A 24,138-nucleotide genomic window follows, 5' to 3' on the forward strand; every position below is an offset into this window, starting at 1 on the left:
GGAAAACCGTGCGTGTTTTTTATGGCGTACCCTACGCTGAGCCCCCCATTGGTACTTTGCGTTTCCAACGGCCAGTACAAATGAAACCATGGACTGACGTTTTTGAGGCCACCAATAAGCCAAACTCATGCGTCCAGATAGTCGATGAGGCTTACGGGAACTTTAGCAGCAGTGTAATGTGGAATGCCAATACCAACATGAGCGAAGATTGTTTAAAACTGAACGTGTGGACACCTATACCCAAATCTGAGCAAGACAACGCAGCCGTACTTGTTTGGATCTACGGGGGCGGTTTTTACAGCGGCACATCGACGCTTGACGTTTACGACCCGCGGACACTGGTTTCCAAAGAGAACGTCATTGTTGTCTCAGTGAACTACCGCGTGGGGTCTCTCGGCTTCCTATCATTCGGCGATCAACTGGTTCCAGGAAACGCTGGGTTATACGACCAACGCCTCGCGTTGCAGTGGATTAAAGATAACATCGGCGCTTTTGGAGGGGACGCAAACCGCATAACGATCTTCGGTGAAAGTGCCGGTGCCGTCAGCATTGGTTTCCACCTGTTGTCGCCTCGGTCCAGGGCCCTCTTCACAAGAGCAATCCTTCAGAGCGGATCTCCCACGGCTCCTTGGGGCTTTCACGACAATACCACTGCTCGTCAATCTGCAAAGGCACTTGCAAACGCATTGAAGTGTTCGGATGCGCTTGACAATACCACCCTGCAGTGTTTCCTCGAGAAAGATGCGAAACAAATTGTACAGAAGGAGGTGTGGGGGGCAGGCGTAGTTCAATTCCCATTTGTTCCTGTCCAAGACGCTGAATTTATCCTTAACTCCACGCATGTCACCTCCGAGGTTGCGACATTTGGGAATGATACAGCCGTTCTTCTTGGGTCAAACGCTAACGAAGGCTCGTACTTTCTGCAGTATTTCCTGGCACTCCCAGCAGAGACGGACCCAGAAAACGTCACAGAAGGGAACTTCACTGCTGTCATCAAAGCCCTGAACCCAACTATCGGGGAGCCTCCACTGGACAAGATCTTGCAATTGTACGGAGGAGTCATACCCTACTCAACCGAAGGGAGGTTGAGTCTTTTGGATGAGATTGTGGGTGACTATCATTTCACTTGTCCCGTTGTGCAGTTCGCAGAGCTTCTGAGCAAAGCCAATGCCACCGTGTACCAATACGTGTTCTCCCACCGGTCTTCCCTGAATCCCTGGCCGAAGTGGATGGGTGTAATTCACGGGGAAGAGATAAGCTTCGAATTCGGGGGACCCTTCAACGCTACGGAGCAGTGCGATGAAGTGGATAAGGCCTTGAGTGGTCGGGTAATGCAATACTGGGCTAACTTCGCTAAAACGGGGTAAGTTTGACCTTCCGAAATGGCGTGTGATTACATGATGTCTTATTTTGGGCTGCGGTCTCAGGGGCGACCGCAGAGCGGGACTGCGAAATTCTATGCATAGCGTGTTGAGTACTTCCTCAAATGGTTGCGGAATGAGAAAATAGGCTGAATTGTGATGAATTTTTTTAAAAGGCTCGATTATTGTGTTTTGAAACGGGTACACGTGAGTCAGAATTCACCGTTTACCTACAGTAGTGAAGAGTTCATCCGGTGGCACAATATTTTATTTGTGCTCAGATTTAACAGTGCAGATGCTGGTAATCCTTCGGGAGGTGAATTTTTTCTACAGCTTAACTCCCCACTTGGTATATTAAAAAGAAAAAAATTCAAGCCGTATCACTCAACGCGAAGCTGTCGGAAGGCAGACCAGTGCGTCGCCATAATGTGCGGTTGGCGCCGTTATGCGCTCACTGCTAACACTCATCATGCACTTGGCCTCCTTGTCTGACTCCTTTCTTGATGAATGAAATGAGAACTTGTCCAATGGAATTCAAATTTCCCGCCTTCGCAGTGCTCGCGCGCCCCCTTCCTGAAACACCGCGAGTGGGAGTTCTCTTCTTTTTGTGCTTGCTTTCATCTCGCACGTGCCGGAGTCTTATTGCGCAGATGGCAACGCATCGTTTTTGGCGGGCACTTTTTTAAATGCGAATGCATTTATTAGTCGGGGGTTGTCTTGCGTCCATCGAGCGGCGTGCGCCTGCATTCCTCCAGCGCGAGCGCACGTGAGCGCGCGCCTCGTAGTTCTGCCTTCGTCGTCGTCGTCGTCGTAAATGCGAATGCATTTCTTAGTGGGGGGTTGTCGTGCTCCGTCGGCGTGCGCCCGCAGGTGTTATCTCTCCGCGCTCCTCCGTTGCCGCGCAGCTGGACGCGGCTATGGAAAGTGTGTGCGTGCGCTCCAAACTCTCTGACCCCATAGTCTTGGTTGGCGACTTCAACCTTGACGCGCGCAAGAAGAGTGGCGAGTGGCTGGTCGAGTACATGCAGATCAGGCACTCTATTCATTGTCTCTCTGCCGGCTTCGACACGTGCCCCACTACCATTCACGGGAGTTGCATTGATCCGGTCTTTACGCGAAACTGTGACGCGCGTATGCTTCTCAAAGACCCTTTGACCGTGCACTTTAGCGATCACAAGGCAGTGATTGTGGCCGTCAGGTACAACGATAACACAAACAGGTGCTGATGAATAAATGATTACGTTCACACTCTCGTCATCAATTACGCCATTACTCGCAACACACTCATCGGTGCACCCAATGCATTCGCATTTCTGCACGATTCCCTTCGGGGAGGTGCGGGGGAATTTTTTTTTGCTTACTATCACACAAACCAACCCAACGAGCATTCATAACTAAATCAACGCATGGCCGGCCGGTTATTTACACAGATTTTGCCTCAAATGTACATGGAACTTTCCTTGCGTTAAACAATTGGGAGATGTTCCACCAGCGTCAGCGGTTGAGGAGTTTGAAACGGTTATGACTATTGAAACCGCTTGTTTCAGTTTCAGTTTCAGTTTATTATATTATTCATTCCAAAAAAGTAGTACAGTAATATTTTTATACAGACGAGGGTCCCAAAGTTAAAAACTGCAACGGGACCCTGAAGGCACTGTTTAGGTCCATAACGCCACTACGCCAAGGGGATCTCTTTGGTATCGTTACGTCGCTAGGCTGCCTGATTGCGGCGGAGGCTAGACAGCGTGATAGCGAAGGAGCTATAACGAGAAGGTGGGGCCGTTAAGTGCTCTTCACTTAAAACAAACAAAGCCACGTTCTTAAGGTTTTTTTTTTTTTTTTGGGGGGGGGGGGGTTGAACACATTCTTTTTCTCTGTAAGAGGTAGATGTTGGCTATAGTGCGGATAAAATATCCTTCTCACAAGGATTCGGAAGAAGGTTAAAATAAACAAATCATGTAAAGACTAACTTTCCAACATCATGCGAAGACCTAAACCTATACTAACTGCAGTAACCTTGATAACTCCAAGGACTTTGCAATCACAGCAAGTACAATTTTATTGGCGTGTCGGGCAAATGCTAAAACCTGGCACGCCGCCTACAACAAATATCTGGTAAAATAGTTGGTGGTTTTCATAATTAAAAAACCGGAACGTTTCTAAGTTAGAAATTTTGCGCTCAGCAAAAGTGAAACTATCAGCATCGATCAGGTGTAAATAATGTAATAACAGTTACCTACTTATATCTGCTGCGTATTTTATGTAGACATTATAAGGACGCTAGCAAGAACACAGATACTCTGTTCGTTAGGTTTGGTTTTGTGCGCCACCAACAGAGCCTTGCGTTGTATAATAAAGGAGATTTTTTAGTTTGTCACAGCGAATAGTTTGCACGCGAAGGAGAGTTGAATAGGATCTCTGATGATTGACTGAGGGATACTAGGCAAATGTTGACTTAAAGGGGCCCTGCAGCACTTACCATCGTCTAATCTAAATGCATTTTAGCTTAAAGCCTATTGTCCCAGAAATCTCCTCCCGCCAGAATTACGAAAATCTTCTCACTGTGACCGAATCTGCGCGCGATGAGAAATCGCGCATAATTGTTCCCCCTCAACTCGACCATGGACAACGCGACGAAAGCTGCGCGCTCTCTCGCGGAGAGGGAGCGGCTCCCGGCATTCTCTTACGCCGCCTTTGATATATGATAGGCCGGGGAGCTTTCTCCTTTTCCTCGCAACGTGGAGGGGCCTATTTCCGGTCTGGTGCCACAAAAAGCCTGCATCGCTGCCTGCTCCCAAGTGCGCGATAAGGCTGGTAAGGCTTTTCTGAAGCAATATAAGTTTGTAGTCGAGTGGTGTGGTTGAAATGGAAGTATTCAGCGCATCACTCACACTCCACGCGCACTCAAAACACAAAAGAAACGGCCAAACTGTGCGTACAGGTTCAGGCATAGAAGAGGTTGACACACAGCGCCGACGACGGCGGATCGTCACAGGAAATGCGAGAAATAAGCTGCGAATTTGACCAGTTCAGCCAATAAGACATCCATGGCCTCAATGACGTCGTTTAGGCAATGCCATGGGTGCCTAATGAGTAGAACTGAAGGGAGCGCCATGGGTTTTTCTGGGTCTTTCACAGCGATTTGCGCACTCACCACTTGATGTGCACGTGTAATATTGGGCTCAGGTATTCCTGGCAGTGTAAGCTATCCTCGCCCAGGTTTAGTGGCACAGCTCAAAGAGTGTTGCAGGGTCTCTTTAAGGGAGTAATAATGATCACTAGTCTTGAAAGGTTGGTAGCTTAGCTACTTTTTATAAACTGGTGATTGGTTTGTCAACCAGAATCCATTTCCCTCCCGTAGTGTGCAATAGCATGTCGAGATATTTCTGGCGATATGTTAAAGGGAGTGATCGCTTGTAAGCTCCATCTTAACATTCAGGTCGCAGTGAGTATGATACCGCTACGCATATTTACGGACTATTCGTGGCCGTAAGTGGTGTAGCGATATGCCTAATAAATATAGTGTGGCGATATGCTTGGTGTACTCCGCAAAAACAAGCGTACGAATATCCTCCTTAGCCGTACGCACCTCTGCCTTTTTAAAGCTGCCGGCCCAACAATTTCATACATGAGCACGTGGCTTATTCGTGATACACTACTGCCCGCTCTTGCTAATTTGTTAATTTGGTGCTTTCTGTCGTTTGGTTTCTGCGCTTTGCTGCGGAAAATTTCTTCAAGTGGATATTGTGGATACAGAATACTTAAGCATTCGGTGAAAACAGTACCCTTAGGGTGAATTAAGGAGAATGCGAAAAGCGTGACCCCATTGATATTTCAATCATATACGGTGGTGCTTTGGACTCTGATATGGAGAATGCGCTCTACGTGCTCTAGTTTCGTGGACTTCCTGGCGTCTTTCACATTAAGAGCAATTATTATGATTAGTGTCCTACTGCGCTTCGACTGTTGTCGTTTGCTGTAAGGCAGTAATTTAGTGAAGTTGTGTTCGCTTATTTATTGGTTATTCTCGACAAATAGACGCGAAAGCAATATTTTAATTAAACGAAGCCTTTGATATGTGTCGCTTCGGCACGGGGGGAGGGGTTAGGGAAGCACAAAAACAAAAAGGCATTCCTCAAGGTTGCCAGCGCTTAGTAGTTATTCCTTATATTAATTACATTTTTTTGGCCTTCGAGTGGATTTTGGCCGTCGAGTCGAGAATTGTCCCTCCGGAGCATTGCAGTCTCTTTGAAATAGCTATGGCATCAGAAGCTTGCTAAGTTTTAGGATGTGCATGGATTCCTTTGTGTTTTTAGCGCCATTCGGTATAGGTCGATGCCTGCACCAGAAGCACGATCTCTGGATTAATCTGTTCGTGACGATATCCGAGAAGACTCGCAAATGAGCAAAAAGAGAAACAAAACATCGAAAGCCTATGAGCAGGTGCATAGTTAAAAATACGTTGAAAACGCATGACTTCAGGATATTCATTTGAGGCAGATGCCTATTAAACGAGTGCAAGAACGCACATCTACTAACAGTTCCATCCGCTTACAGAGTTTGAAAGCGCGTGAACTGAGCACGCGCTTAACTTAAGAGAAGCCCGCAACACATTTCTCTACTTTTCACCAATATTAAATGCTTTTATAACGTAGTCAACAAACACATCCGGCGCTTCGAATAAAAGTCAAAGAGTCCCTCAGCCAAGAAATATTACTCTACGTGCATCAGGTTACTAAGAAACGTCCTGAAAAAAAGTTTCGCTCTTACCGGTTCCTGGCGTTCTTCAAGCGCTCGAATTAGGTCATCACAGCAATGGAAGAGCTATTTGCGGGATTATTTTCAGTTGCAGCAATAAACGCTTTCGATATGCACGTTAGAAAAATCCCCACCAAAGGAAAGCAGAAACGGAAAACCTATCTGCTGCGACTAGCAAATCATCCAGTACCGTTCCGTGCTGACGATACGTATAGGCATTGCAGTGCTTCCAGATGTGAAGGAAAGAGTGAGAACGTTTAGCGGAAGTCTTGCAGAGGCGCTTTAACGCCACCCAGGCTTCCCTCCCAGTTCCAACCTTTGGTAAACTTTACCACAAACACGCAATCATTCTGCCAACGCGCGTAGCCCGTACCTTTCCCACACTGATCGCACTCTTGTATACCTTCACTGATGCTCAAGTCGCCGGAACTAGCGACCATCACGCCGAGCCTAGGCTGTGATTTGACGGCGAGCAGTCAGCGACTGTGATAAAAACTTTAGAGGCAGCATTCCCAGAACGTAGGGCAACTCCTCATAATGTCAAAAAGAAATGCGCCGCGTATATTCCTGCTTCACTCCCAATGAGGAATGGTAATAGTCGTCTTCCCTACCTCAAATCCGCTCTCCTCCTTCCACCACTCACAGTCTATTGCTCGCGCTACTCTTATGATAAATGCGGCGGTTTTTGCTTGATTTTTCTTCGCTCGCACTGCGCGCGATACCTACTGGGAATTGTTTCTCAGTAGACTATACGACAAGGGTAACTACGGGGCCGTCCTACGTGAACTTAAAGCCTTTCTTCCGACGTTTCGAGAGGGTTTTGGCAGCGACCCAATCATAAAAATCTGTAAAAAATTATAAATGGCCTAGTTGATGAATTCTTCTCTAAAATAACCTTCCCTCCCAACCGCGAAAAACATTGGTTTGCTAAAACATAAAAAAAGTTGAAAATAAAAAGAAACGTCTCTTTAGGGATTACAGGAAGAAAAACACTGACCCTGCAAGGAAAAAATACAAGATTGCAGAAAAAGTATATTTAAGACAACTGCGCAACCCCAAGCACTCTTTTTTTTTCCCTGCTGAACTACCGAAAATTCTTGCTGATTCACCTAATCATTTAAGGCAAATTCTAAACTCACATGGCACGTCATCTATCACATTGGATAATCAGTCTTGTCACGAAGCAAGTTCTGAATGTGCCAATATATTTATTGCCACCTTTTTGTTAGACAAAAAAATGAAGTTCTCGTCCTCGCAGATACTTATGAAAAATAGTCGAAGCTTCTGAAAACACAAAGCACATTTCAGCCGAGTTTTTACTTTTGCTCCTTTTTCAGTCCCTTTCCGCGGGAATCGTGCCTTTCGACGGGAAGTGTGGGAAGGTCATTCTGGTTCAAAAATCAGGTAACAGAGACTGTCTGTTAAATTATCGTCCCATATCATTAACCAAGGCGCACGGATGTTTCAAACTCGTGCAATATATACATATCATGAATTTCTTTGATTCCAGCAACTTTTTTTCATTTCTCTCGACACGATTCCTCTCATGCGAAACGCAACTAGCCCTTTTTCATCACGACTTGAATGCTCACCTCAACGCTAACCTCTAAACCGATACTTTTTTTTTTACTCCACTTAGGGTTTTGATAAAGCACCCCACAAGCGCCTACTAATAAAACTTTCTGACATATATCTGCCACCAGGTGTTTTAAGCTTGACTGCCCAATTTCTCACTAACCACTCTCAGATAGTTTTCGTTAGTAACGTCAGATCTAACTCATTTTCTGTTAGGTCTGGAGTGCAGCAGGAATCTGTCCTTGGTCCGCTTTCATTTCTAATAGTAATTAACAACATACGTAACAATTTATCATGCAACATTCGCATATTTGCCGACGATTGTGTTATTCACAGCAAAATGATTAACACACTTTATCAAGTAGCACCAGGGAATGACTTTAAGCAAGTTTCAAACTGTTGTAACCATTGGCTAATTACTCTTAATCCTAAGAAATGCAAATTAAATTCCTTCCATCGCCGCAAAAATTTTCTCCAATTTTGCTAAGAAGTTGGAAACATACCAGTCGAAATAACCGCATCTCTTACGTAACTTGATGTAACGTTAACTCGATCTTTCCTGGCGCCCGCACGTCACTCATATCATTTCATCAGCTAACCGGCCATCAGGATTCGGGAAACGTCATCCCCGACACTCAAAGTGCCACGTGAGACTTTTGGCCTACCGGTCGCTAAGACGGTCGAAACCTGAATACGCATCACCCGTCTGGTCGTATCCTTGGCAACGCCTCCTGTTACTTGCCTTGCCGAGCTCCGCCACCGCCGCCGCCGCCGCTGCTGCCAGCTTGGCGCATGCGGTCCGCGCAGCTGGGTCGACACAGGATCCCGTGACTTGCCGGAGCATGCGAAATTGTCCATGGATGAGAGTGAGCGAGACGTCTTCTCTGAGCTTTGTGCGGGAACTGGGGGCTTTCAGTCATCGTCGGCAAACGGCACCACCCCATCCCGCGGTTATCACCGGGCGAGCCGTTCGGCTCGTAAAATGCCGGAAGCGGGACCACGGCCACAGGAAAAGGCACGCTATGAACGAATAGTATAATATTTACAGCTAAATCAAGGGTTAACCAGTGAAACCAAGGCTTGACGAGGCCAAGCCAAGCTTTCACTTTGCATATCCAGGGTTAGCTCAGCTAAGCCAGAGCATTTTTTTTAATTTATCAGCATTCTTTTTTTTTTGACATTGAACTGCGTACTGGGTGACGAAATTTAAATACAAGGACCTTTTTGAGGTGTAAAGGCACGTGTACATTTGATAGGAAAAGATGCGAGAAACCCCCCCCCCCCCCCCCCCCCGACCTCCAAAATATTTGTAAGTCCTCTTTTGAATTTAGGCAGGATAGGCAACTTCAAAATGCAGCCGTACGCTCAACCTGCTGACCTGATACGTATAGTTGGGCTGCGATCTGCATTGCGGACCCACGATGGTTGTGATCATGATTTCAAGTGGTAAACTTTGCTGGGATTAACATGAATAAGCGCTTAGGCGCAGCGGGCTTAGGATTCACGTCGAAATGGCTAAAGATCTCACGCCGGCACACTCCCTTGAAATCTTACGTGGTCTCAGGCTCACCCACCCATGCAGGCACAGGCTCATACATTTTCACGCAGTCTCAGGCTGGGTGATAGTGAACCGGGGTAATGCCTGCGCAGTTTTTGTTGGAGCGCAGGCTTACACAGTCACACGCGGTCTAAGGTTTGCCGCAGATACACGGATGCTCTGGCGAAGGCAGTTTTATTTCACGTGAGCTTGCTCACACTTGAGTTCACAGTCCTGATGCCACAGTAGGCTTACTCACTGAGAATTGAACTCGCGTGGGCTTCACCGAAAGTTGCCCCTAATGAGTTGCCTGACATGTAAGTCCTGCTGCCTTTGTTCGGGAATGAGTGAACGACCCATGACCTGAAGGAGCAGCCTGACGGGGCGCCAACATTGGCTGAGTAAGGTTTATCTCCCTGCGAATAAAATAAAGCTGTCCGTATTGCGGGCATCTGTCAACGGTTTTTGTAATTCACTTTCTCAAAAACTCCAAAGGTTGCCAGCGGAAAAATTGATTTGAATAGAAGTTTCGGCCTTTTTAGGTTCTGCGTGGATGTATTCTTCTTGACGGATATTTAAGGTGTTTGTCTGAAGATGTTTCAGAGCTGCGCTCGATAGTGAACTTTGCGAACGGCCTTTAAATAACGAAAGGGTTTTGCACCTATGCACTAAGATTCGCCTGCACTCTGAGAGAGTTCATTGCTTTTTTCCCGGTAAAATATTAGGCCACCATCATAGGGGACAGTTTTAAAATTGTCTATGATCAAAATATTCTCCTGAGTGCCAATCGTTTGAATCGCATGAAGAAATTGCTTGAGAAAGAAAAGCTATTGTTCATATTAGCTGCGCAACAGTTTTTGATGTTTCTTGTAACAAGAATGGCTCTCTATCGGTGAAGGGGATCACACCATTGCTTAAAACTCTAGTATTTCGGCGTAAATCATCTCGAACCAATACGTGAGGGTCAATATGACGTTGCGGAATTCTATCATGGCTTCGGCAAGGTATCTGTACGGTTTGACGTGAAAGTCTATGGCATGATTTCTTATTTTACTGGTGGCGCCTCTGCCATAGAAATGTCGAGAACTGGTCACCTGGTACTGAAATACTAACCATTGGGTTGGCAGGACGCGAAACGCGTCCGGGAGCAAGCGATGCCACATGAAACTTTCGGCAGAGGATGTGCCTCGCTGTTTTCTCGCTAGGTACTAAACTACATTTACAAAGGCAAGCGCCATGTTTTGAATGCATATTGCCCGTGCGGGTACCAGTGCTCGCTGCGGGAGAAGGGGTGGCTGTACTGTAGCAGCGATTGGCCTCGATCACCTAACATTTTCACTGCGCATCGGTCGCCACCAGTTTTGTTGGTTGGGATAAATCATTATGTTCGGATGGGCATCATCGTCATGATTTTTCCCTTAAAAAGGAATTGGCCAGACCCTAATCGTTACTGTGCCAGTGCTAAAACCTGAATATATAAGAATTTTGCTCAGAGAATGAAATAGGGGCGTTTAAAGAAGTAAAGCGTACAGCAATAAAATACAAAATAGCCCAGTATGAACGGCTGTAAAAAAATCACAAGCTTGAAAAAATCTCTTGTCTGTGGTTTTACTTACCTCAGAATTGCGACCAGCAAAACAAAACGAGTGACACAGAAAGGGTCTGTTCCAAAGGGGTAATTGGCTCCGCCAAGAGAACTGCCTGGCGGTTGATTAGCGGTGGAAGAGGAGAAATATTCGACTGATTCGTAGAGCTGCAACCCTACATGTTGATCAGTAGCAGGACGCCCCCGCCTTAGCAGATATAAACTGATTCTGGGAAGCTAACATGGCAGCTGAGTAAATGTTCTATCGTAGAAAGCGGAAACGCGAGTATTGCACCCTACGTTTAAATCCACCTTTCTACCTTTCGTTCAACACAAGCACATCTGCATGAGTAGCGCATATTTGCCAAAATGTCGTACTTACCCTCGGGGATGTAGAAACAGAGAGATTTGTTATGACCAATCACATAGGATTTGTGGTAGTAACATCAGAGAGACTATCCGTTCCCTGATTGCCTCTGAAAGCCGTAGGCCCAGGAACCAAAGCCAAACGAACCTACCTCACATATACAGGAACAAAAAAAAGTATTGTGCGATACAGAGAAAAGTCGTACGAGGTACTTTGTGCCGATATAACCGACATGGAGGAAGACATAATAATTTCAGTTCAGTCGCCTGCATCTGCCGTATCTTTTCTTCGTGCACGTCTAGTTTGAGCCACGTTTTCCTGTTTTTTTCTTTGTACCAACTAACTTCACAACAAGTTTTGCTAAATGTATGGAAACAACATGATGAAGGATAAGGCGCCTAATTACAATGTAAATAGCCGGGTTGAAATTACATACGAGCACATATCTGCTTTATTTATTCTTTACAGGCGTGACCTGCCGCGGTGGCGCTGTAGCTAAGGCGTTCTTGGGCGTCTGAGTGAAAGTAAGCGGGCTTGATCCATGCCGCGGTCCCCGCTTTTTGATGGAGGTGAATGCAAAAACACCCATGTGTCGATATTTCTACGCACCTTAACAATGCTACGAGTGGCGACAAAGAGTAAGTCACAACCATGTAAGACAAGCGCCAGCGGTTCGCGAGCTTGGAACGCGTATGACTATACAATCCGCTTGGGGTTTGAAGCCTCTGGGTGACGCCGCGACTACAGCCGCTACGATGGAACGTCGAGTGGCTCTACTTGGGTCCAGCGAGTGAGCTACGACGACAAGGCGAGCCCCTAAAGGGCTCTGCACTTAAAACGGATGACGATTAGTATGCTCCCCAATGCGAAAATTGTCCACAGCGCAAACTGCAATCTCCTGGGTAATGGTGCATACCTGCTGCGTCTCAGGGAGTGATCGCGTGATGAGCGAACGCACGTCGGCGCGCGCTCCTCTGCCCTTATCTCGCAGCACGTCACCGCCTCCGAGGATGTTTTAATGTGTGTTTGAAACTCCCGCGCAAATATCACATGGTTCGGATGAGCCATGTGATACGAAGGGAACGCTCTTGGTGCGGATGAGGAAAAGACATTATATTCACAGACTTAACAGAACTGAGGTTGTAAGCAACGACGAAAGGAATTCCCGAAACGTTAGAGCGACACTGAGCTAATGGAAACAGCCCAAGCGGCCCGCTCCAGCGCCCGCAACTACAAAGTCCGCGACCGTCCCCGCGCAAACGTCCTGAGGACAGGAAACGCTCACAGTCAGTCGTATGGGACGCGGGTGCCGACGTCGCCCTCGTAGCGGTGTTCGCGTCGTCGAGGTTGGCAGCACAGGTTACGAAGCCAGAAGAATCTCAGCCGGGTCCGCTGACGGGCTTGCTCCCGCCTCGCGCCCGGTCACGCGCCGTTCGGAACGCCGCAGCCCGGTCGACGGTACCCGTGCTGGCGACGATGTCCCGGGCCTTGGCGGCGACGCCCGGAACCGTGGCGGAGACTGGCGACGCCCTTGCCTCACTGTGGCACGTAGACTGGACGTCTTACCGTGACTTCGCACAGAGCCGTGCCCCGTTCAGCCCGCATTGTTCCCTGGCTCGGTCTCGCTCTCCCTGTCTGCCCGTCCTCGTTCCTCTTCTTCCTCTAACTCAGGAGCAGCCGCTTGGTCTTGAGCTTTGTATTTCTTGCGTAGAATACGGCGTCAGTCCCCTACCCGGGTATGTTCTATCACAAGCATACTATCCTAGCCACACTTACTAGCCACACTTCTATACTAGCCACACTTCCCCCCCGTTTTCTATCGGTCTTCGCTCACTCGGTAACGACGCCGTTGCCACCGCCGAACCACAGTAGCAGCCGCCAAAGTGCTCCGCACTAAAAGGCAAACGGCTGCAGGGCACGCGGCGGTAAGGTCGTTGTCATCAGCTACCGCGCCGAGAGCCAGAGATGCGAGCACGAGCTCCCGTCGGCAGTCCGCCAATCGATAGCTACCAGCGCTGACGGTGGAGCAGCGGCGATCCGAGTAGAGAGAAGAGAGGCCGGTGGAGTGTGACAGGAACAAATGCGGGTCAGGCGTTCGGATGCGTATTGTGTCTGAAAAGCTCACCCACACCGCAACCCCTAGGCCCTCTTCCCTGCGAGCGAGTCGGCTTCGCAGGCATAGGCAGAAGACTGCGAAGGCCCAAGTGAGAGAGATAGAGAGAGAGAAAACTTTATTTAGTGGCCCGATAGTGTTCAGAGGGTCAGCGGTTGAGCCCAGCTTGGACCCGACGGTGGCCCCCTGTGGCCGGGCCGTTCATGGAGGTGGTTGCTGTAGCGGATCTCGCTGAAGCACTGGAGATCCCGCACGGATCGCTAGAGCCACAAGCGCCTTCTGAATGTCCTTATTGGGGATGAGCAGCGCGGCCTCCCAGTCTGATTCGTTGTGAATAAAATTGTCGGTCTGCATAGTGGGGCACTGCCATAACATGTGTTGCATGTTGGCCCAGACTCCGCAGGATGGACAGAACGGGCTGTATAAGCTAGGGTGTATTCTGCTGTACAGTGCTGGGGAAGGAAGGGTGTTCGTCTGGATTTGAAGGGTGTTCGTCTGGAGTCTAATCCCGCTACAACGAAGTCCGCTTCAACGAAATTTTCGCTTCAACGAAATATTTCCAAGTCCCCGTCAGCTAGCCATAGAAGTCAATGCAACGAAGTCCTCGCCACTACGAACGATTTGTCTGGCTTGCTTTCGCTTCAACGAAATTTTTGATGATTTGGGCTGGGTGTGAACAATTATTTTACAATAAAATAAGCATAGCGCCAGCTATCTGTAACTTTTTATCCATTCAGGACGCTTAGTTTCACCGAAAACATGCGCGGTGCGCCCACACTGCCCCCTAAAACAAAAAAAAAACACATAGGTGGACGCCATTGTGTGATGGTGATAACGATGCGGCGGGCCGTCTTTACACGAGGCACAAGCCAGGTTCGCAAGCTGGAGCTATAGCCAATCCGTATCCAGTTGAAATCGCGCGAATGTGCTCTGCTGCTGCCATGGCTGCGCGCGCAGCGTCGTCATGTATGTGTTATAACAGGCTGCCCATGCACTTTTCCTGCTATAATTCTTCAAAGTCAAGAGCACAAATAATGTTTTCGTGTTTAGTCTTGAACCCGCGACATCCTATCTTAGTCGCGAGCTGGCGATCGCAATAAATGCAAGCGCGCGCGGCTTGCCTGCCAAGGTCAGTTGCTGCCGTGCCTAGTCGGAGGATAATTAAGATAACGGCGCCGTTCCTGCCACAAGCGAGAGGGGGGCTTCCAACCGCGTAGCAGCTATCTGCAAGTAATCAGCTTGGCGGAAACGCCTTGTTGTACAGCAATACGCTTTGCGCCTGCATTTCTTCACCTCTCCCCTTCTCCTCAGTATCGCGCTCTTCGGGTGCTGGTAAAAAAAAAACAGATAACGATTGGTATGTTTGTTATCTGACTAAACACGACGTTACTGCGCGTCACTTTTTTTCTAAACATTGTATTATGCTGCGAATGATGCGGAAATATACCGTGCTAGTTTTCTTGCCCTTCCGTGCTGTGTTGGGGCATATTTCGCTTCAACGACTTTTCGCTTCAACGAAATTTTTTGCACGTCCCGTCAGTTTCGTTGTAGCGGGATTCGACTAGTGTGGTCGCTTCGTATCGAGTGAGTGAGGCGTGCGGGTGTGGGTAAATGCGTCTAGCGTCCTTGTAGTGAGCTAGGACATCTTGAAAGCTAAGGAGGGGTGCTGAGAGCAGAGTAGTGGCCGGATGATCTGACGCCTGGTTGGTGAGCTCGCAGGCCAGCTCATGAACCACCTCATCCCCTCCAGGCCCGAGTGGGCGGGGGTCCAAAGGAGACGTATTGGAGGTAAGTGCGGGTTCTCGGGGATGGTGCGTAGTATGCGAGCAGCTGGAGGACTGCACTTGCCGTTCGTAATGTTTCGCAGGGCGGTCTGGGAGTCAGTTACGATGATTGCAGGAGAGGCACTGCGAGCGATTTGTACAACCGCAAGGGCGATGGCTGCCTCTTATGCGTCTGTGATGTCGCCATGGGGCAAGGTGCATGCGACTTCCTGGTTATTGGGAAAGTTAGATGTGGCAGCGCAAAGGGCGGGGCGTCCTTTTTATGGGGAGGCGTCCGTATACCACACATGCGAATGGGTCTTGAGGAGGCGGGTGAGGTACCTCATTCGTGCCCGGCGCCGACCGTCCTGCGAGCCCACTTGCATGTTCTTGGGAAGAGGGGGCGCTTCTATCACCGCTTGTAAAAAGGCAGGCACGGGTTGCGCAGAAGGGTGTTCAAATGGGACCGTGCGGCCTAGCCGTTGTAGGATTTTTCTGCCCATAGGCGTGAGTGCGAGGCGGTGCATGTGAGAAGTGCGCTGAGCCTCGATGAGCTCATCAGCTGTATTATGGATGCCAAGCTCCAGAAGGCGGTGAATAGGGGCCGTTCCGGGAATTCCAAGCAACTGCTTGTAGGTATGGCGTATAATTATATTGAGCTTTTCTGTTTCAAGTCGAGTCAGCAGGAGATAGGCGGTGGCATAAGTTAGCTTGGAGAGTATGAAGGCTTGCACGAGGCGAAATAGAGTGTGTTCGGAAATTCCCTGCCACCGATTAGATACCCGAGTGAGCATGCGCCCGACCTGGGTGGCATGAACATCGAGGCGGCGGATGGTTTCTGAGTTGAGACCGTTTGCTTGAATGTGCGTCCCCAATATCCGAATAACTGGAACCTGAGGTATGGGCGTTCCCCTGCTAGAGTATAACTGAAAGCTCTGGTGGGGTGGAGGGGTGTGACGGCCTGGGTAGATAACTAACAATTCAGATTTCTGTGGAGAGCACTGTAGCCCCTTGCTGTTGGCGTAGCATTCCACTGTCCGGATGCCGGCTTGAAGGGCGTCCTGGATGTCGCCGTCTCTGCCCCCGGCTATCCATAGAGTAATATCGTCCGCGTATAAGTTGTGTCGGAGATTCGGTATCTGGGCTAGGGCTGGCGGGAGATCCCGCATCGCCACGTTAAATAGGAAGGACGAGAGCACTGATCCTTGGGGAGTCCCCACATCGCCCAGCAGGAAAGAATCGGTTTTGAACCCCGATTCCAAGGCGTGCCGTACGGTGAGATAGAAAATCCTCTACGTAGTTGTAGGCTCTTCGGCCGACGTTCATGTCCGTGAGGCCGCATAGGATGGCGTCATGGGCTACATTATCAAAGGCACTCTTGAGATGCAAACTAAGGACGGCCCGCGTGTCCCGTGGCGAGGTTCCGGTGCCCAGTATGATGTCATGGTGTAGCTGTATCAATACGTCATGCGTGGAGCGTCCCTGGCGGAAGCCGTACATGGTTTCGGGGAGTAATTGGTGTGTTATCACATATGCAGTAAGACGGTGGAGAACCATGTGCTCGAACAACTTCCCTAAGCATGATGTTAGCGAGATGGGAGGAAGGTTCTCGATTTTCAGGGGCTTTCCTGGTTTTGGGATGAATAGGGTGATCGCACTTTTCCAGTCATCCGGGACCACCCCGTCTGTCCAGCATTTGTTGAAGTAGGCTGTGAGTGCCGACAGAGGCGTCGTCCAAGTTCCGAAGTGTCTTATTGGTGATCCCGTCGGATCCAGGTGCCGATTGCGTACGTAGTTGGGCCATGGCTCTGCGGGTGTCAGACTCTGTGTACGGTGCATCAAGCGTCGGATTGGCTGTGCCGTGATATGTGCGTGCAACCGACGGGGGCGCTAGAGTAATGTAGCGGGCTCGGAGCGCTGAAAGGAGTTGCTGGGGCTCGTCTCGATATTTGGTGGTGCAGGAGTTTGAGAAGTTCCTGTCGTTGGGATGATCTGCTCTTGGTGTCGTCAATGAGATGACGGAGTATACACCAAGTGCGTGAGGCACTCATATTAGTTCCCAGATGTTGGCAGAATGAGTACCATTGCTGTGCCGTTACGTGAGCGGCGTGTTTCTCTCTCTCGCATTGAAATTGTACAATTCTACGGCGGAGCGCCCTGCTACCCGCTCGGGCACGGTACCGTCGCTGGAGGCTAGATTTGGCTTCCCACAACCGTAGCAGACGGGAGTCCGCCTGTTGGATCTGAGCTTCCTGTGGTATTGTGCGGGTGTGGTGTTGAACGTCCTGCCGTAGCTGGGCCACCCATTCCGAGATATTCTCTATGGGCTGAGCGAGTTCGGTGCCCTGCAGTCGCGCCTTGCGGAGCTCCGCTCAGTCAACGAGTTGCTGAGTAACGTCAGCACGACGTCTGCATAGCGGCGTCTCTAAGTGAATGCTCACGATGTAGTGATGACTACCCAGGTCGACCCTAGTGTTGGTCCAAGTAACGGAATGGTGATGATTTCGAATAAATGTGAGGTCTGGGGTGGTGTCCTGTGTGGTAGTCGTACCCCGCCTTGTGGGTTGCATCGGATCGGTCAAGATCGTAAGACGCTCTTGTTGTGCATCAAGCCATAAGCGGGTGCCCTTTGCTGTGTTCCGTCCGTAGCCCCATGCTGTGTGTGGGGCATTGAAGTCGCCCAGGACAAGGAGTGGGGAATGATGGCCTGCCAGATCGGCCGCACGTCGAAAAAGTTTAGAAAAACGGTGAGCCTGCCGGGGGCTGCTGTACGTATTAAGTATAAAGACGCTGCTCTTGCGCTGGCCCGTGGTGAAAACCAGTTCCACCAGCACGTGATCGGCCCCCTCGACTCCCATGGCATGTTGTATAACTGGGATATTGCGACGGACCAGCGTGGTGACCAGGTGGTGGGGGCGCCTGGCAGGGACAGTATCTAACAGGGCAAATGCACGGTAGCCTGCGAGTTTGGAGGTGCCATATGTCTCTTGTAATGCAATAACATCTGGTACAGCGTCGTTCCCCACTGCATTTAGGTGCTATTGAAGGACGTCGCGCTTCTTTCGGTAGCTTCTGCAGTTCCATTGCCAGATAATTATGCTGCTATAGGGTCGTCGGTTATCTTGTCCCATGCATTCTTAGGTAATGCAATATGCTCTAGGAATTTGCTTGTGTTGGGCTCAGGGGTGGGACGCGTGTACGGCTTGTGCTTAATTGGGCCGCCGCCCCCGGAGACCGGCTGACTCTGCGTGTTTTCTAGAACCGAGATTCGGGCTTTCATGGCTGATAATTCTGTTGCGATAGTGTTGGTGAGACCCGTGATCATGCCCCTGAGCTCCTCCAGGTGGTCGTTCATTGCGCGTTCGGTTTTCTGTTCGAATTGCTGTAGTTTAGAATCCACGACTTGCTCAGTTGTATACTGAGCATCCTTGGGTTTAGCATCAAGTCCCTTACGACGTTTGAAAGACTGTATAGAGGCGATTTCGGGCTCCGAGTCGGCGGGTGTGGGTATGTCGCTGGGGAGCTCACTGCGTGCAATTTCAGATGGGGTGTGCCGGGCTGACTCGGAAGGGACGAGAGCTGTCCTGCCGCCTGTCGGGCGAGTTGTGTACGTAACTGAGTGTTCTCTTCCACTAGGAGTTCAATCATTTGCCTGAGCTTAACTAATTCTTGCTGTACCGGGTCTACCTTATGTACGTGCTGTGTGGACTGGGAGGCCAATCCTGCCCAGCTCACCTTGGGGGGCGCAGCGGAGCTTGTAGCGCCTGATGCTGGAGACCGGATCTGGCGTCGGCCGGAGCAGCTCCGCTGGCGAGTGGGAGACGAGGTGGGATGGCGAGCGGTAGACAAGCTCTGGTGCTGTTCTGGAGGAGGGCTGTGCGGGCGTCCACAAGGTTTAGGCGTCGGAGAGCGTCCGAGCGTGACTGGCCCCCCCTTGTTTGTAGATCTTCGCTTAGAGCGGGAGCGGTGCTGAAGCCCTTGGGGTGCGGCGGGGCCTGCGAGACGCGGGACGGAAGTCGAACGGTCCCGTGGGTTGCCTGAGGTATCCCGGTCCTTGCTGTGATTTGATCGTCCGGGAGTGTGCCTTCGGTGTCGTTCTTGATCCCAGCGGCGTCGTTGCAATAGGTAGGGGGTGCGATACCGCTGTTTGCACGTTTTGTCGCCCATCTTGTGGTCCCAAGAGAGCTGCGTTCGCTATTTGGCAACGGGAGCTCGGAGCGCTTTGCTCTACCAAGAGCTACGAGACATAACCTGGCCACTTGACGCTGCCACCCCACGACTGTGATCCAAAAACCGCGCGTGTAAGGAACTCGTGCAAGTCAAAAAGACGCGCCATTTTTATATTGTTTTGCTCTTGGACACTGAGACAACCTTTTTCAATCTTTTTTGACATTCTATCGGCCGCTTTAGCCTATTTTGTTATCTATTGTTCGTTAGTTATTTCTCCGTTCTGTGTTTCTTCTAGTTTTGTACGATACAAACTCACTCTCGTCAAGAGACCTTTATCCTCTAAGTTATTTTTGTGCATGAACATATCTGCCATAATGTAATGTGTGGCAGTTACAGCTTGTAAATCGCCAGCATGTGCAAACGTTTATGACTTCAAAAGAGCTATTGAAGAGAATCACCAACCAAAAACACAGGCTGAAGCGAATTGTTCTTGCTATGATTACGTTTTCAATTCTGCTTACGGACTTAGTAACATGAACCCAAACTACTAAATGGGAGTTTTTAAAGGCAAAAGCGTAAGAGTTTCCCTCATGCTCTGCGTAAGACACAACAGGCAATACCATTTGGAGTGCATAACGCTGTGGTAACTGTTTTGGGCACATCTCTTAGTTGGTAAACTGAATAATGGCAAGACAGTTAATGTTATCGTCTAAGAAAGTCGCAAAACACTGAAAGCTACTTGAATGGATAATAAAACCGAAACCGAGGACCTGAATACAGTGATATAAAATCAAATATTTCTAGGGGGAATCTGTACCAACGTAAAAGAATTTTTTAACGAAAGAGACGAAAATGTTTCGGTTTTAGACATTCTCGTATAAGACATTTAAGCATTTATCATTGTTTACAAAGCAGGGCTGACATTTATAGTTTTATTTAAAAAATAAAACAGTTCGGGCGTGGCTTGAGTAAAGAAATAGACTCGAGGTGAATGCTACGAAGCTTTGGATCTTTTCAGGAACCCAAATTGCCCAGAAGAAGGAAAATGTGTGGGAGAACTGCCTAACTGGCCTCAACGCACTCCTAGAGGAAGGGAATACCTTGTCCTCAACAAAAATATCACCGTGAGGCGTGCGTATCAAATTTACTACTGTACATTCTGGGAGAGCATACGACACAACTGGACCCCACCGAAAGCCGACACCCGGTGAGAACCACGGAAAGCATATGTACACCATCCCGTGTTCAATTTTCTTTCTTTACCTGTTTAGCGTCTTCAGGGCAAGGAGAAATGCGGCTGCTTGCGCACACTGAATTCTGGACTCTCATTCACACATTAAAACCGAGTTTGCGGAAACAAGGGAGCCAGTCATCATTTCGCTTGCCCTACGCTAGATGAAAACCATTTCCGCACGAAGACTTCTCTTCAGTTTCTATTTGTTGCTCTCTTTCCTCCGAACTTGCCCTTGTTCCCAAAGAACGATGTCTCATAGAAAAGCCAAGTTCGGCTTTTTTGTGTGTTCCCACCATAGAAACCGTGTGTCGTGGAGAAACCAGTTCTTATGTTGCAAATCTTACAAAAACTTGGTTAGTTTATAGCGTCTCAACCTGATACTTCCTGAGCGCTATGCCGGGCTTTGCACCATCTGCACCATGCTAAAGCCTTGGTCTATTATGATAAAAGCGGTCACATCGATTACGGAAGCAGGGCTCATTTATACGCTTCTGGGCCATGTAATGAGGAGGCAGTGCAGCAATGCTGCATTTTCAGTGAAGTTTATACAAAAAGCTAAAACAATAGTCCACTTTCCCTTTTGAAATTACGTGGCTCTTTAATACGCCTATTTTCAGCGGTGGTTTTGCACCCCATTCGAGAAGTGTTGATATATTTCGTAGGAGTTCAGGAAGCGGGGCTGCTTTTAAGGTGCACGATAGCCTAAGACATATTCAGAAATCTTTATACATTGCGAATTTTGTTTCCCTGAAAGCTGTCTTTAAAGTATCACCCGTCGCGGTAGCCCATTGTCTGAGACAACGGTCTACTGAGTACAAGAACAGGGGTTGATGTCGGGCTGCTGTGGCCGTAATTGTGACGTAATGAAAAACAAAACGTCGGTATGTCAGTCTGTCGCCGCACGCCAATACCCTTGCCGGGGCGATATAATGCACCGCCATGTACAAGGCCGGGAGCTACAGCGCAGGCGCGTCTCCGGTGCATAAAACACCAACACTTCAAGGTTACGGATCCACTGCGCAAATGATCGTCCAAAAAATTGCTCCATCAGCCCTTAAAGTTTTAACTGACTGCCACTTCAACAGCTCTTCAAGAAAATGTCATGACGAAGGCCAGCAGGAGATTTTCCTCACAGGCATGCCAACTTGTTGATAATGGACCACGATCGCTTCATTAAAAAATATCCCAAAGCCTGACTAACGGTCCCCCTGACGGCGCTTTCATTTTATAGTTATGACTATATTGCTAATTTAAGCTTTGTCTGAAGCGTAGCAACGCAATAAAATACGACTGTCCACCAAGATGTCACTGAAGACAGCAGCAATTTAGGTAAATTTGCTGTGTAAAATAAAAACGATGCCGACGCAAGGTTTAGGCATGCTAATAAGGCAACATACAAATTTCTGCGTAATTTTATGTTCGGAGCAATTTAGAGGTCCGGTTGTCGTCGTAGCTCGTGTGTAGTGACTGTATCTAGCCACCGTAGCTACGCGTAGCGGCATCATGCACTCAAACAAAGGCTTCGAATAGATTAGTGCTTCCCTGGGGATCGAAGCTGGGTCCCTGGCGTTACGAAGCCAATGTCAATTACGTACCGCCAAAGAGGCAGACGTTGCTCAGACGCGCAGTGTTGGGGAAATCGCTGCGCTGCTCCGTCGTTTATAGGCCGCAAGTACAGGATTATAGAAAATACAAGAAGGAAATCATTAATTAACGCATTAATAACCCCCAAGTCTATCCAGTGTAGTTTCATAGGCGTTTTTAGAGGCTTTGGACCTTCTCCTGACTATTTCTATTATCAACACAAGGCTGGTACTGAAATTAGTCAAGAGAGGACAACCACAGGCCCTCTAGGGAATCAGTGCTCCGAAAATGGTAGATTTCACATTCATTAGAACTGCATTATTTTTTATGTTTTGTTGTTTCTTAATTTTGAATTACAGTTTATGTATGCTGATGTTGTATTTGTCTTTTACAATACTTCCCATGACGTTTGTGAACTAGACTGATTGGTTAATTGAGGGGTTTAACGCAACGAAGCAACGCCTGGGTACGAGGCACACGGTAGTTGAGGGCTAATTGCTACCACATGAGGAATTTTAACGTGTGCAAAAAGCTTGACACACGGGCTTTTTTTGTTTGTTGCTTTCATGAGAAAAGCAGCTACCACGGCATAGATATCACTCGCCGCCTTGGACTCAACAGCACAACGGTATAGCTATTGAGCGACCCCGGCGGGTTGTGAACGAGTCTGCTACGATGTTTCACCAGTGATGGTGGTCTCCCTCTTGCTGCTTTAAAAGACTCAGTAAACGTCCTCCTGTCATCTCAATCATGTTATCCCACACCTCCCACGGAGGCTCAGGAGTACCTTATGCCATAGTGAAAACTACGTTAAAAGAGGCTTCACTAACTACATTTTAGAACCAAGGAAAATTGTACGACATTACGAAGGAAACCTTTACGAAGGCAGAGCTATACAGCTTTCCTTTGTAGCCGGACGGTGGATTTCAAATTTTCCGTCGCATAAACTTACTCCACCTCCGGGATTTCCCATTAGTCTGGCCGATTAATGCATTTTTTATTAACATGCCTAAAAGGAAAATTATGGGCTGCGTAGAAGTGCATTCTAATTTGTGTCATTTCTCATGCACAGGACCCCGACTGAAGTACCGCAAGAATGCTGACATTACAAAGCACTTTCATTGTTTCCTCGTTCTCGCTCGAGACACGTGAAGATAGCGGGACGTGGAGGGCAGGGCAACCGATGTGCCCAAACGTTAACCTTCTGCGTAATAGTTCTCTTGGTCGAAAAATTGCATACTAATGTTCTTTAATTGCTCTATTATACACAATAAAATTGTTTTCCGAATTTGTTGGCCTCCTGGTATACTAATATCGTATCGGCAATCAACGGTTTCTTGTGGCTGTGTTCAAATGGTGACAACGTGGGCAGATTGTGGGTACACTTATTCCAATGCATGTATTCGAAAAGTGGGTTCAGCGTCTCAGAGATTCCCATTTTCAGTATTGGAATCTACGTTTACTCACGGCGTTATAGCACCTGTTTCGATAATAGTGAAAGGAAGGAGTGTGAAATATTGTAATTATATTTCGATCGTTAACTTGACCTCTATCAACAAAAACCGATGGGAACAACCCAAAACTATGAAAAAAGCATAAAAAACAAAAAAACCCTCACAAAAAAAAACAAAAAACTATTACAAGGTGTGGAACTCACAGAGTTCCGAGATATGAAATCTATTTCGCGTGTAAGGAAACAGATGATTGACTGACACACTTGTGACCTCTGCGTTTGTATGGAACGCCTCAGTTACTTCTCTCGTCAATTGTTGCGCATGCTTGAGCACAATCTTTGTGTTGCAAAATGTGGGCCTGCAACCACCTCGGTACCGCTACGTGCTGCAATGCGCCGCGATATAGCCTCGTTTAGGGATAATTCATGCTCTCCGATGTGCACTCGACGCATCTGCCCATTGGTCGTACCTACTCCTTACCGCGAGACAGTGGAGGCGCATACACACAGCCAACATCGCACTCCACATACCTGGTGTCACGTTTCATACTGCACGCATTCCTGCCGCCTGCGTGATGGTCACCGGACAACCTTTTTTTCAACCAAGGAACAAACCCTGCCAACCTTGTTCATGCTGA

At 48.5% G+C, this 24,138-nt stretch overlaps 1 protein-coding gene across 1 annotated transcript; it reads left to right on the forward strand.

Moving 5' to 3' along the window:
• LOC144167287 (acetylcholinesterase-like) lies at positions 1-23,265 on the forward strand. The gene is made up of 3 exons (XM_077696606.1): positions 1-1,363; positions 20,248-20,436; positions 23,120-23,265. The coding sequence occupies exons 1-3, from the start codon at positions 81-83 to the stop codon at positions 23,148-23,150; spliced, it is 1,503 nt and encodes a 500-aa protein (XP_077552732.1). The 5' UTR covers positions 1-80; the 3' UTR covers positions 23,151-23,265.
• Positions 23,266-24,138: the final 873 nt, after the last annotated feature.

Source organism: Haemaphysalis longicornis, unplaced genomic scaffold (genome assembly GCF_048455015.1).
Source record: "Haemaphysalis longicornis isolate Haplotype H1 unplaced genomic scaffold, Haemaphysalis longicornis Haplotype H1 scaffold_2, whole genome shotgun sequence".
Taxonomy (NCBI): Eukaryota; Metazoa; Arthropoda; class Arachnida; order Ixodida; family Ixodidae; genus Haemaphysalis; species Haemaphysalis longicornis.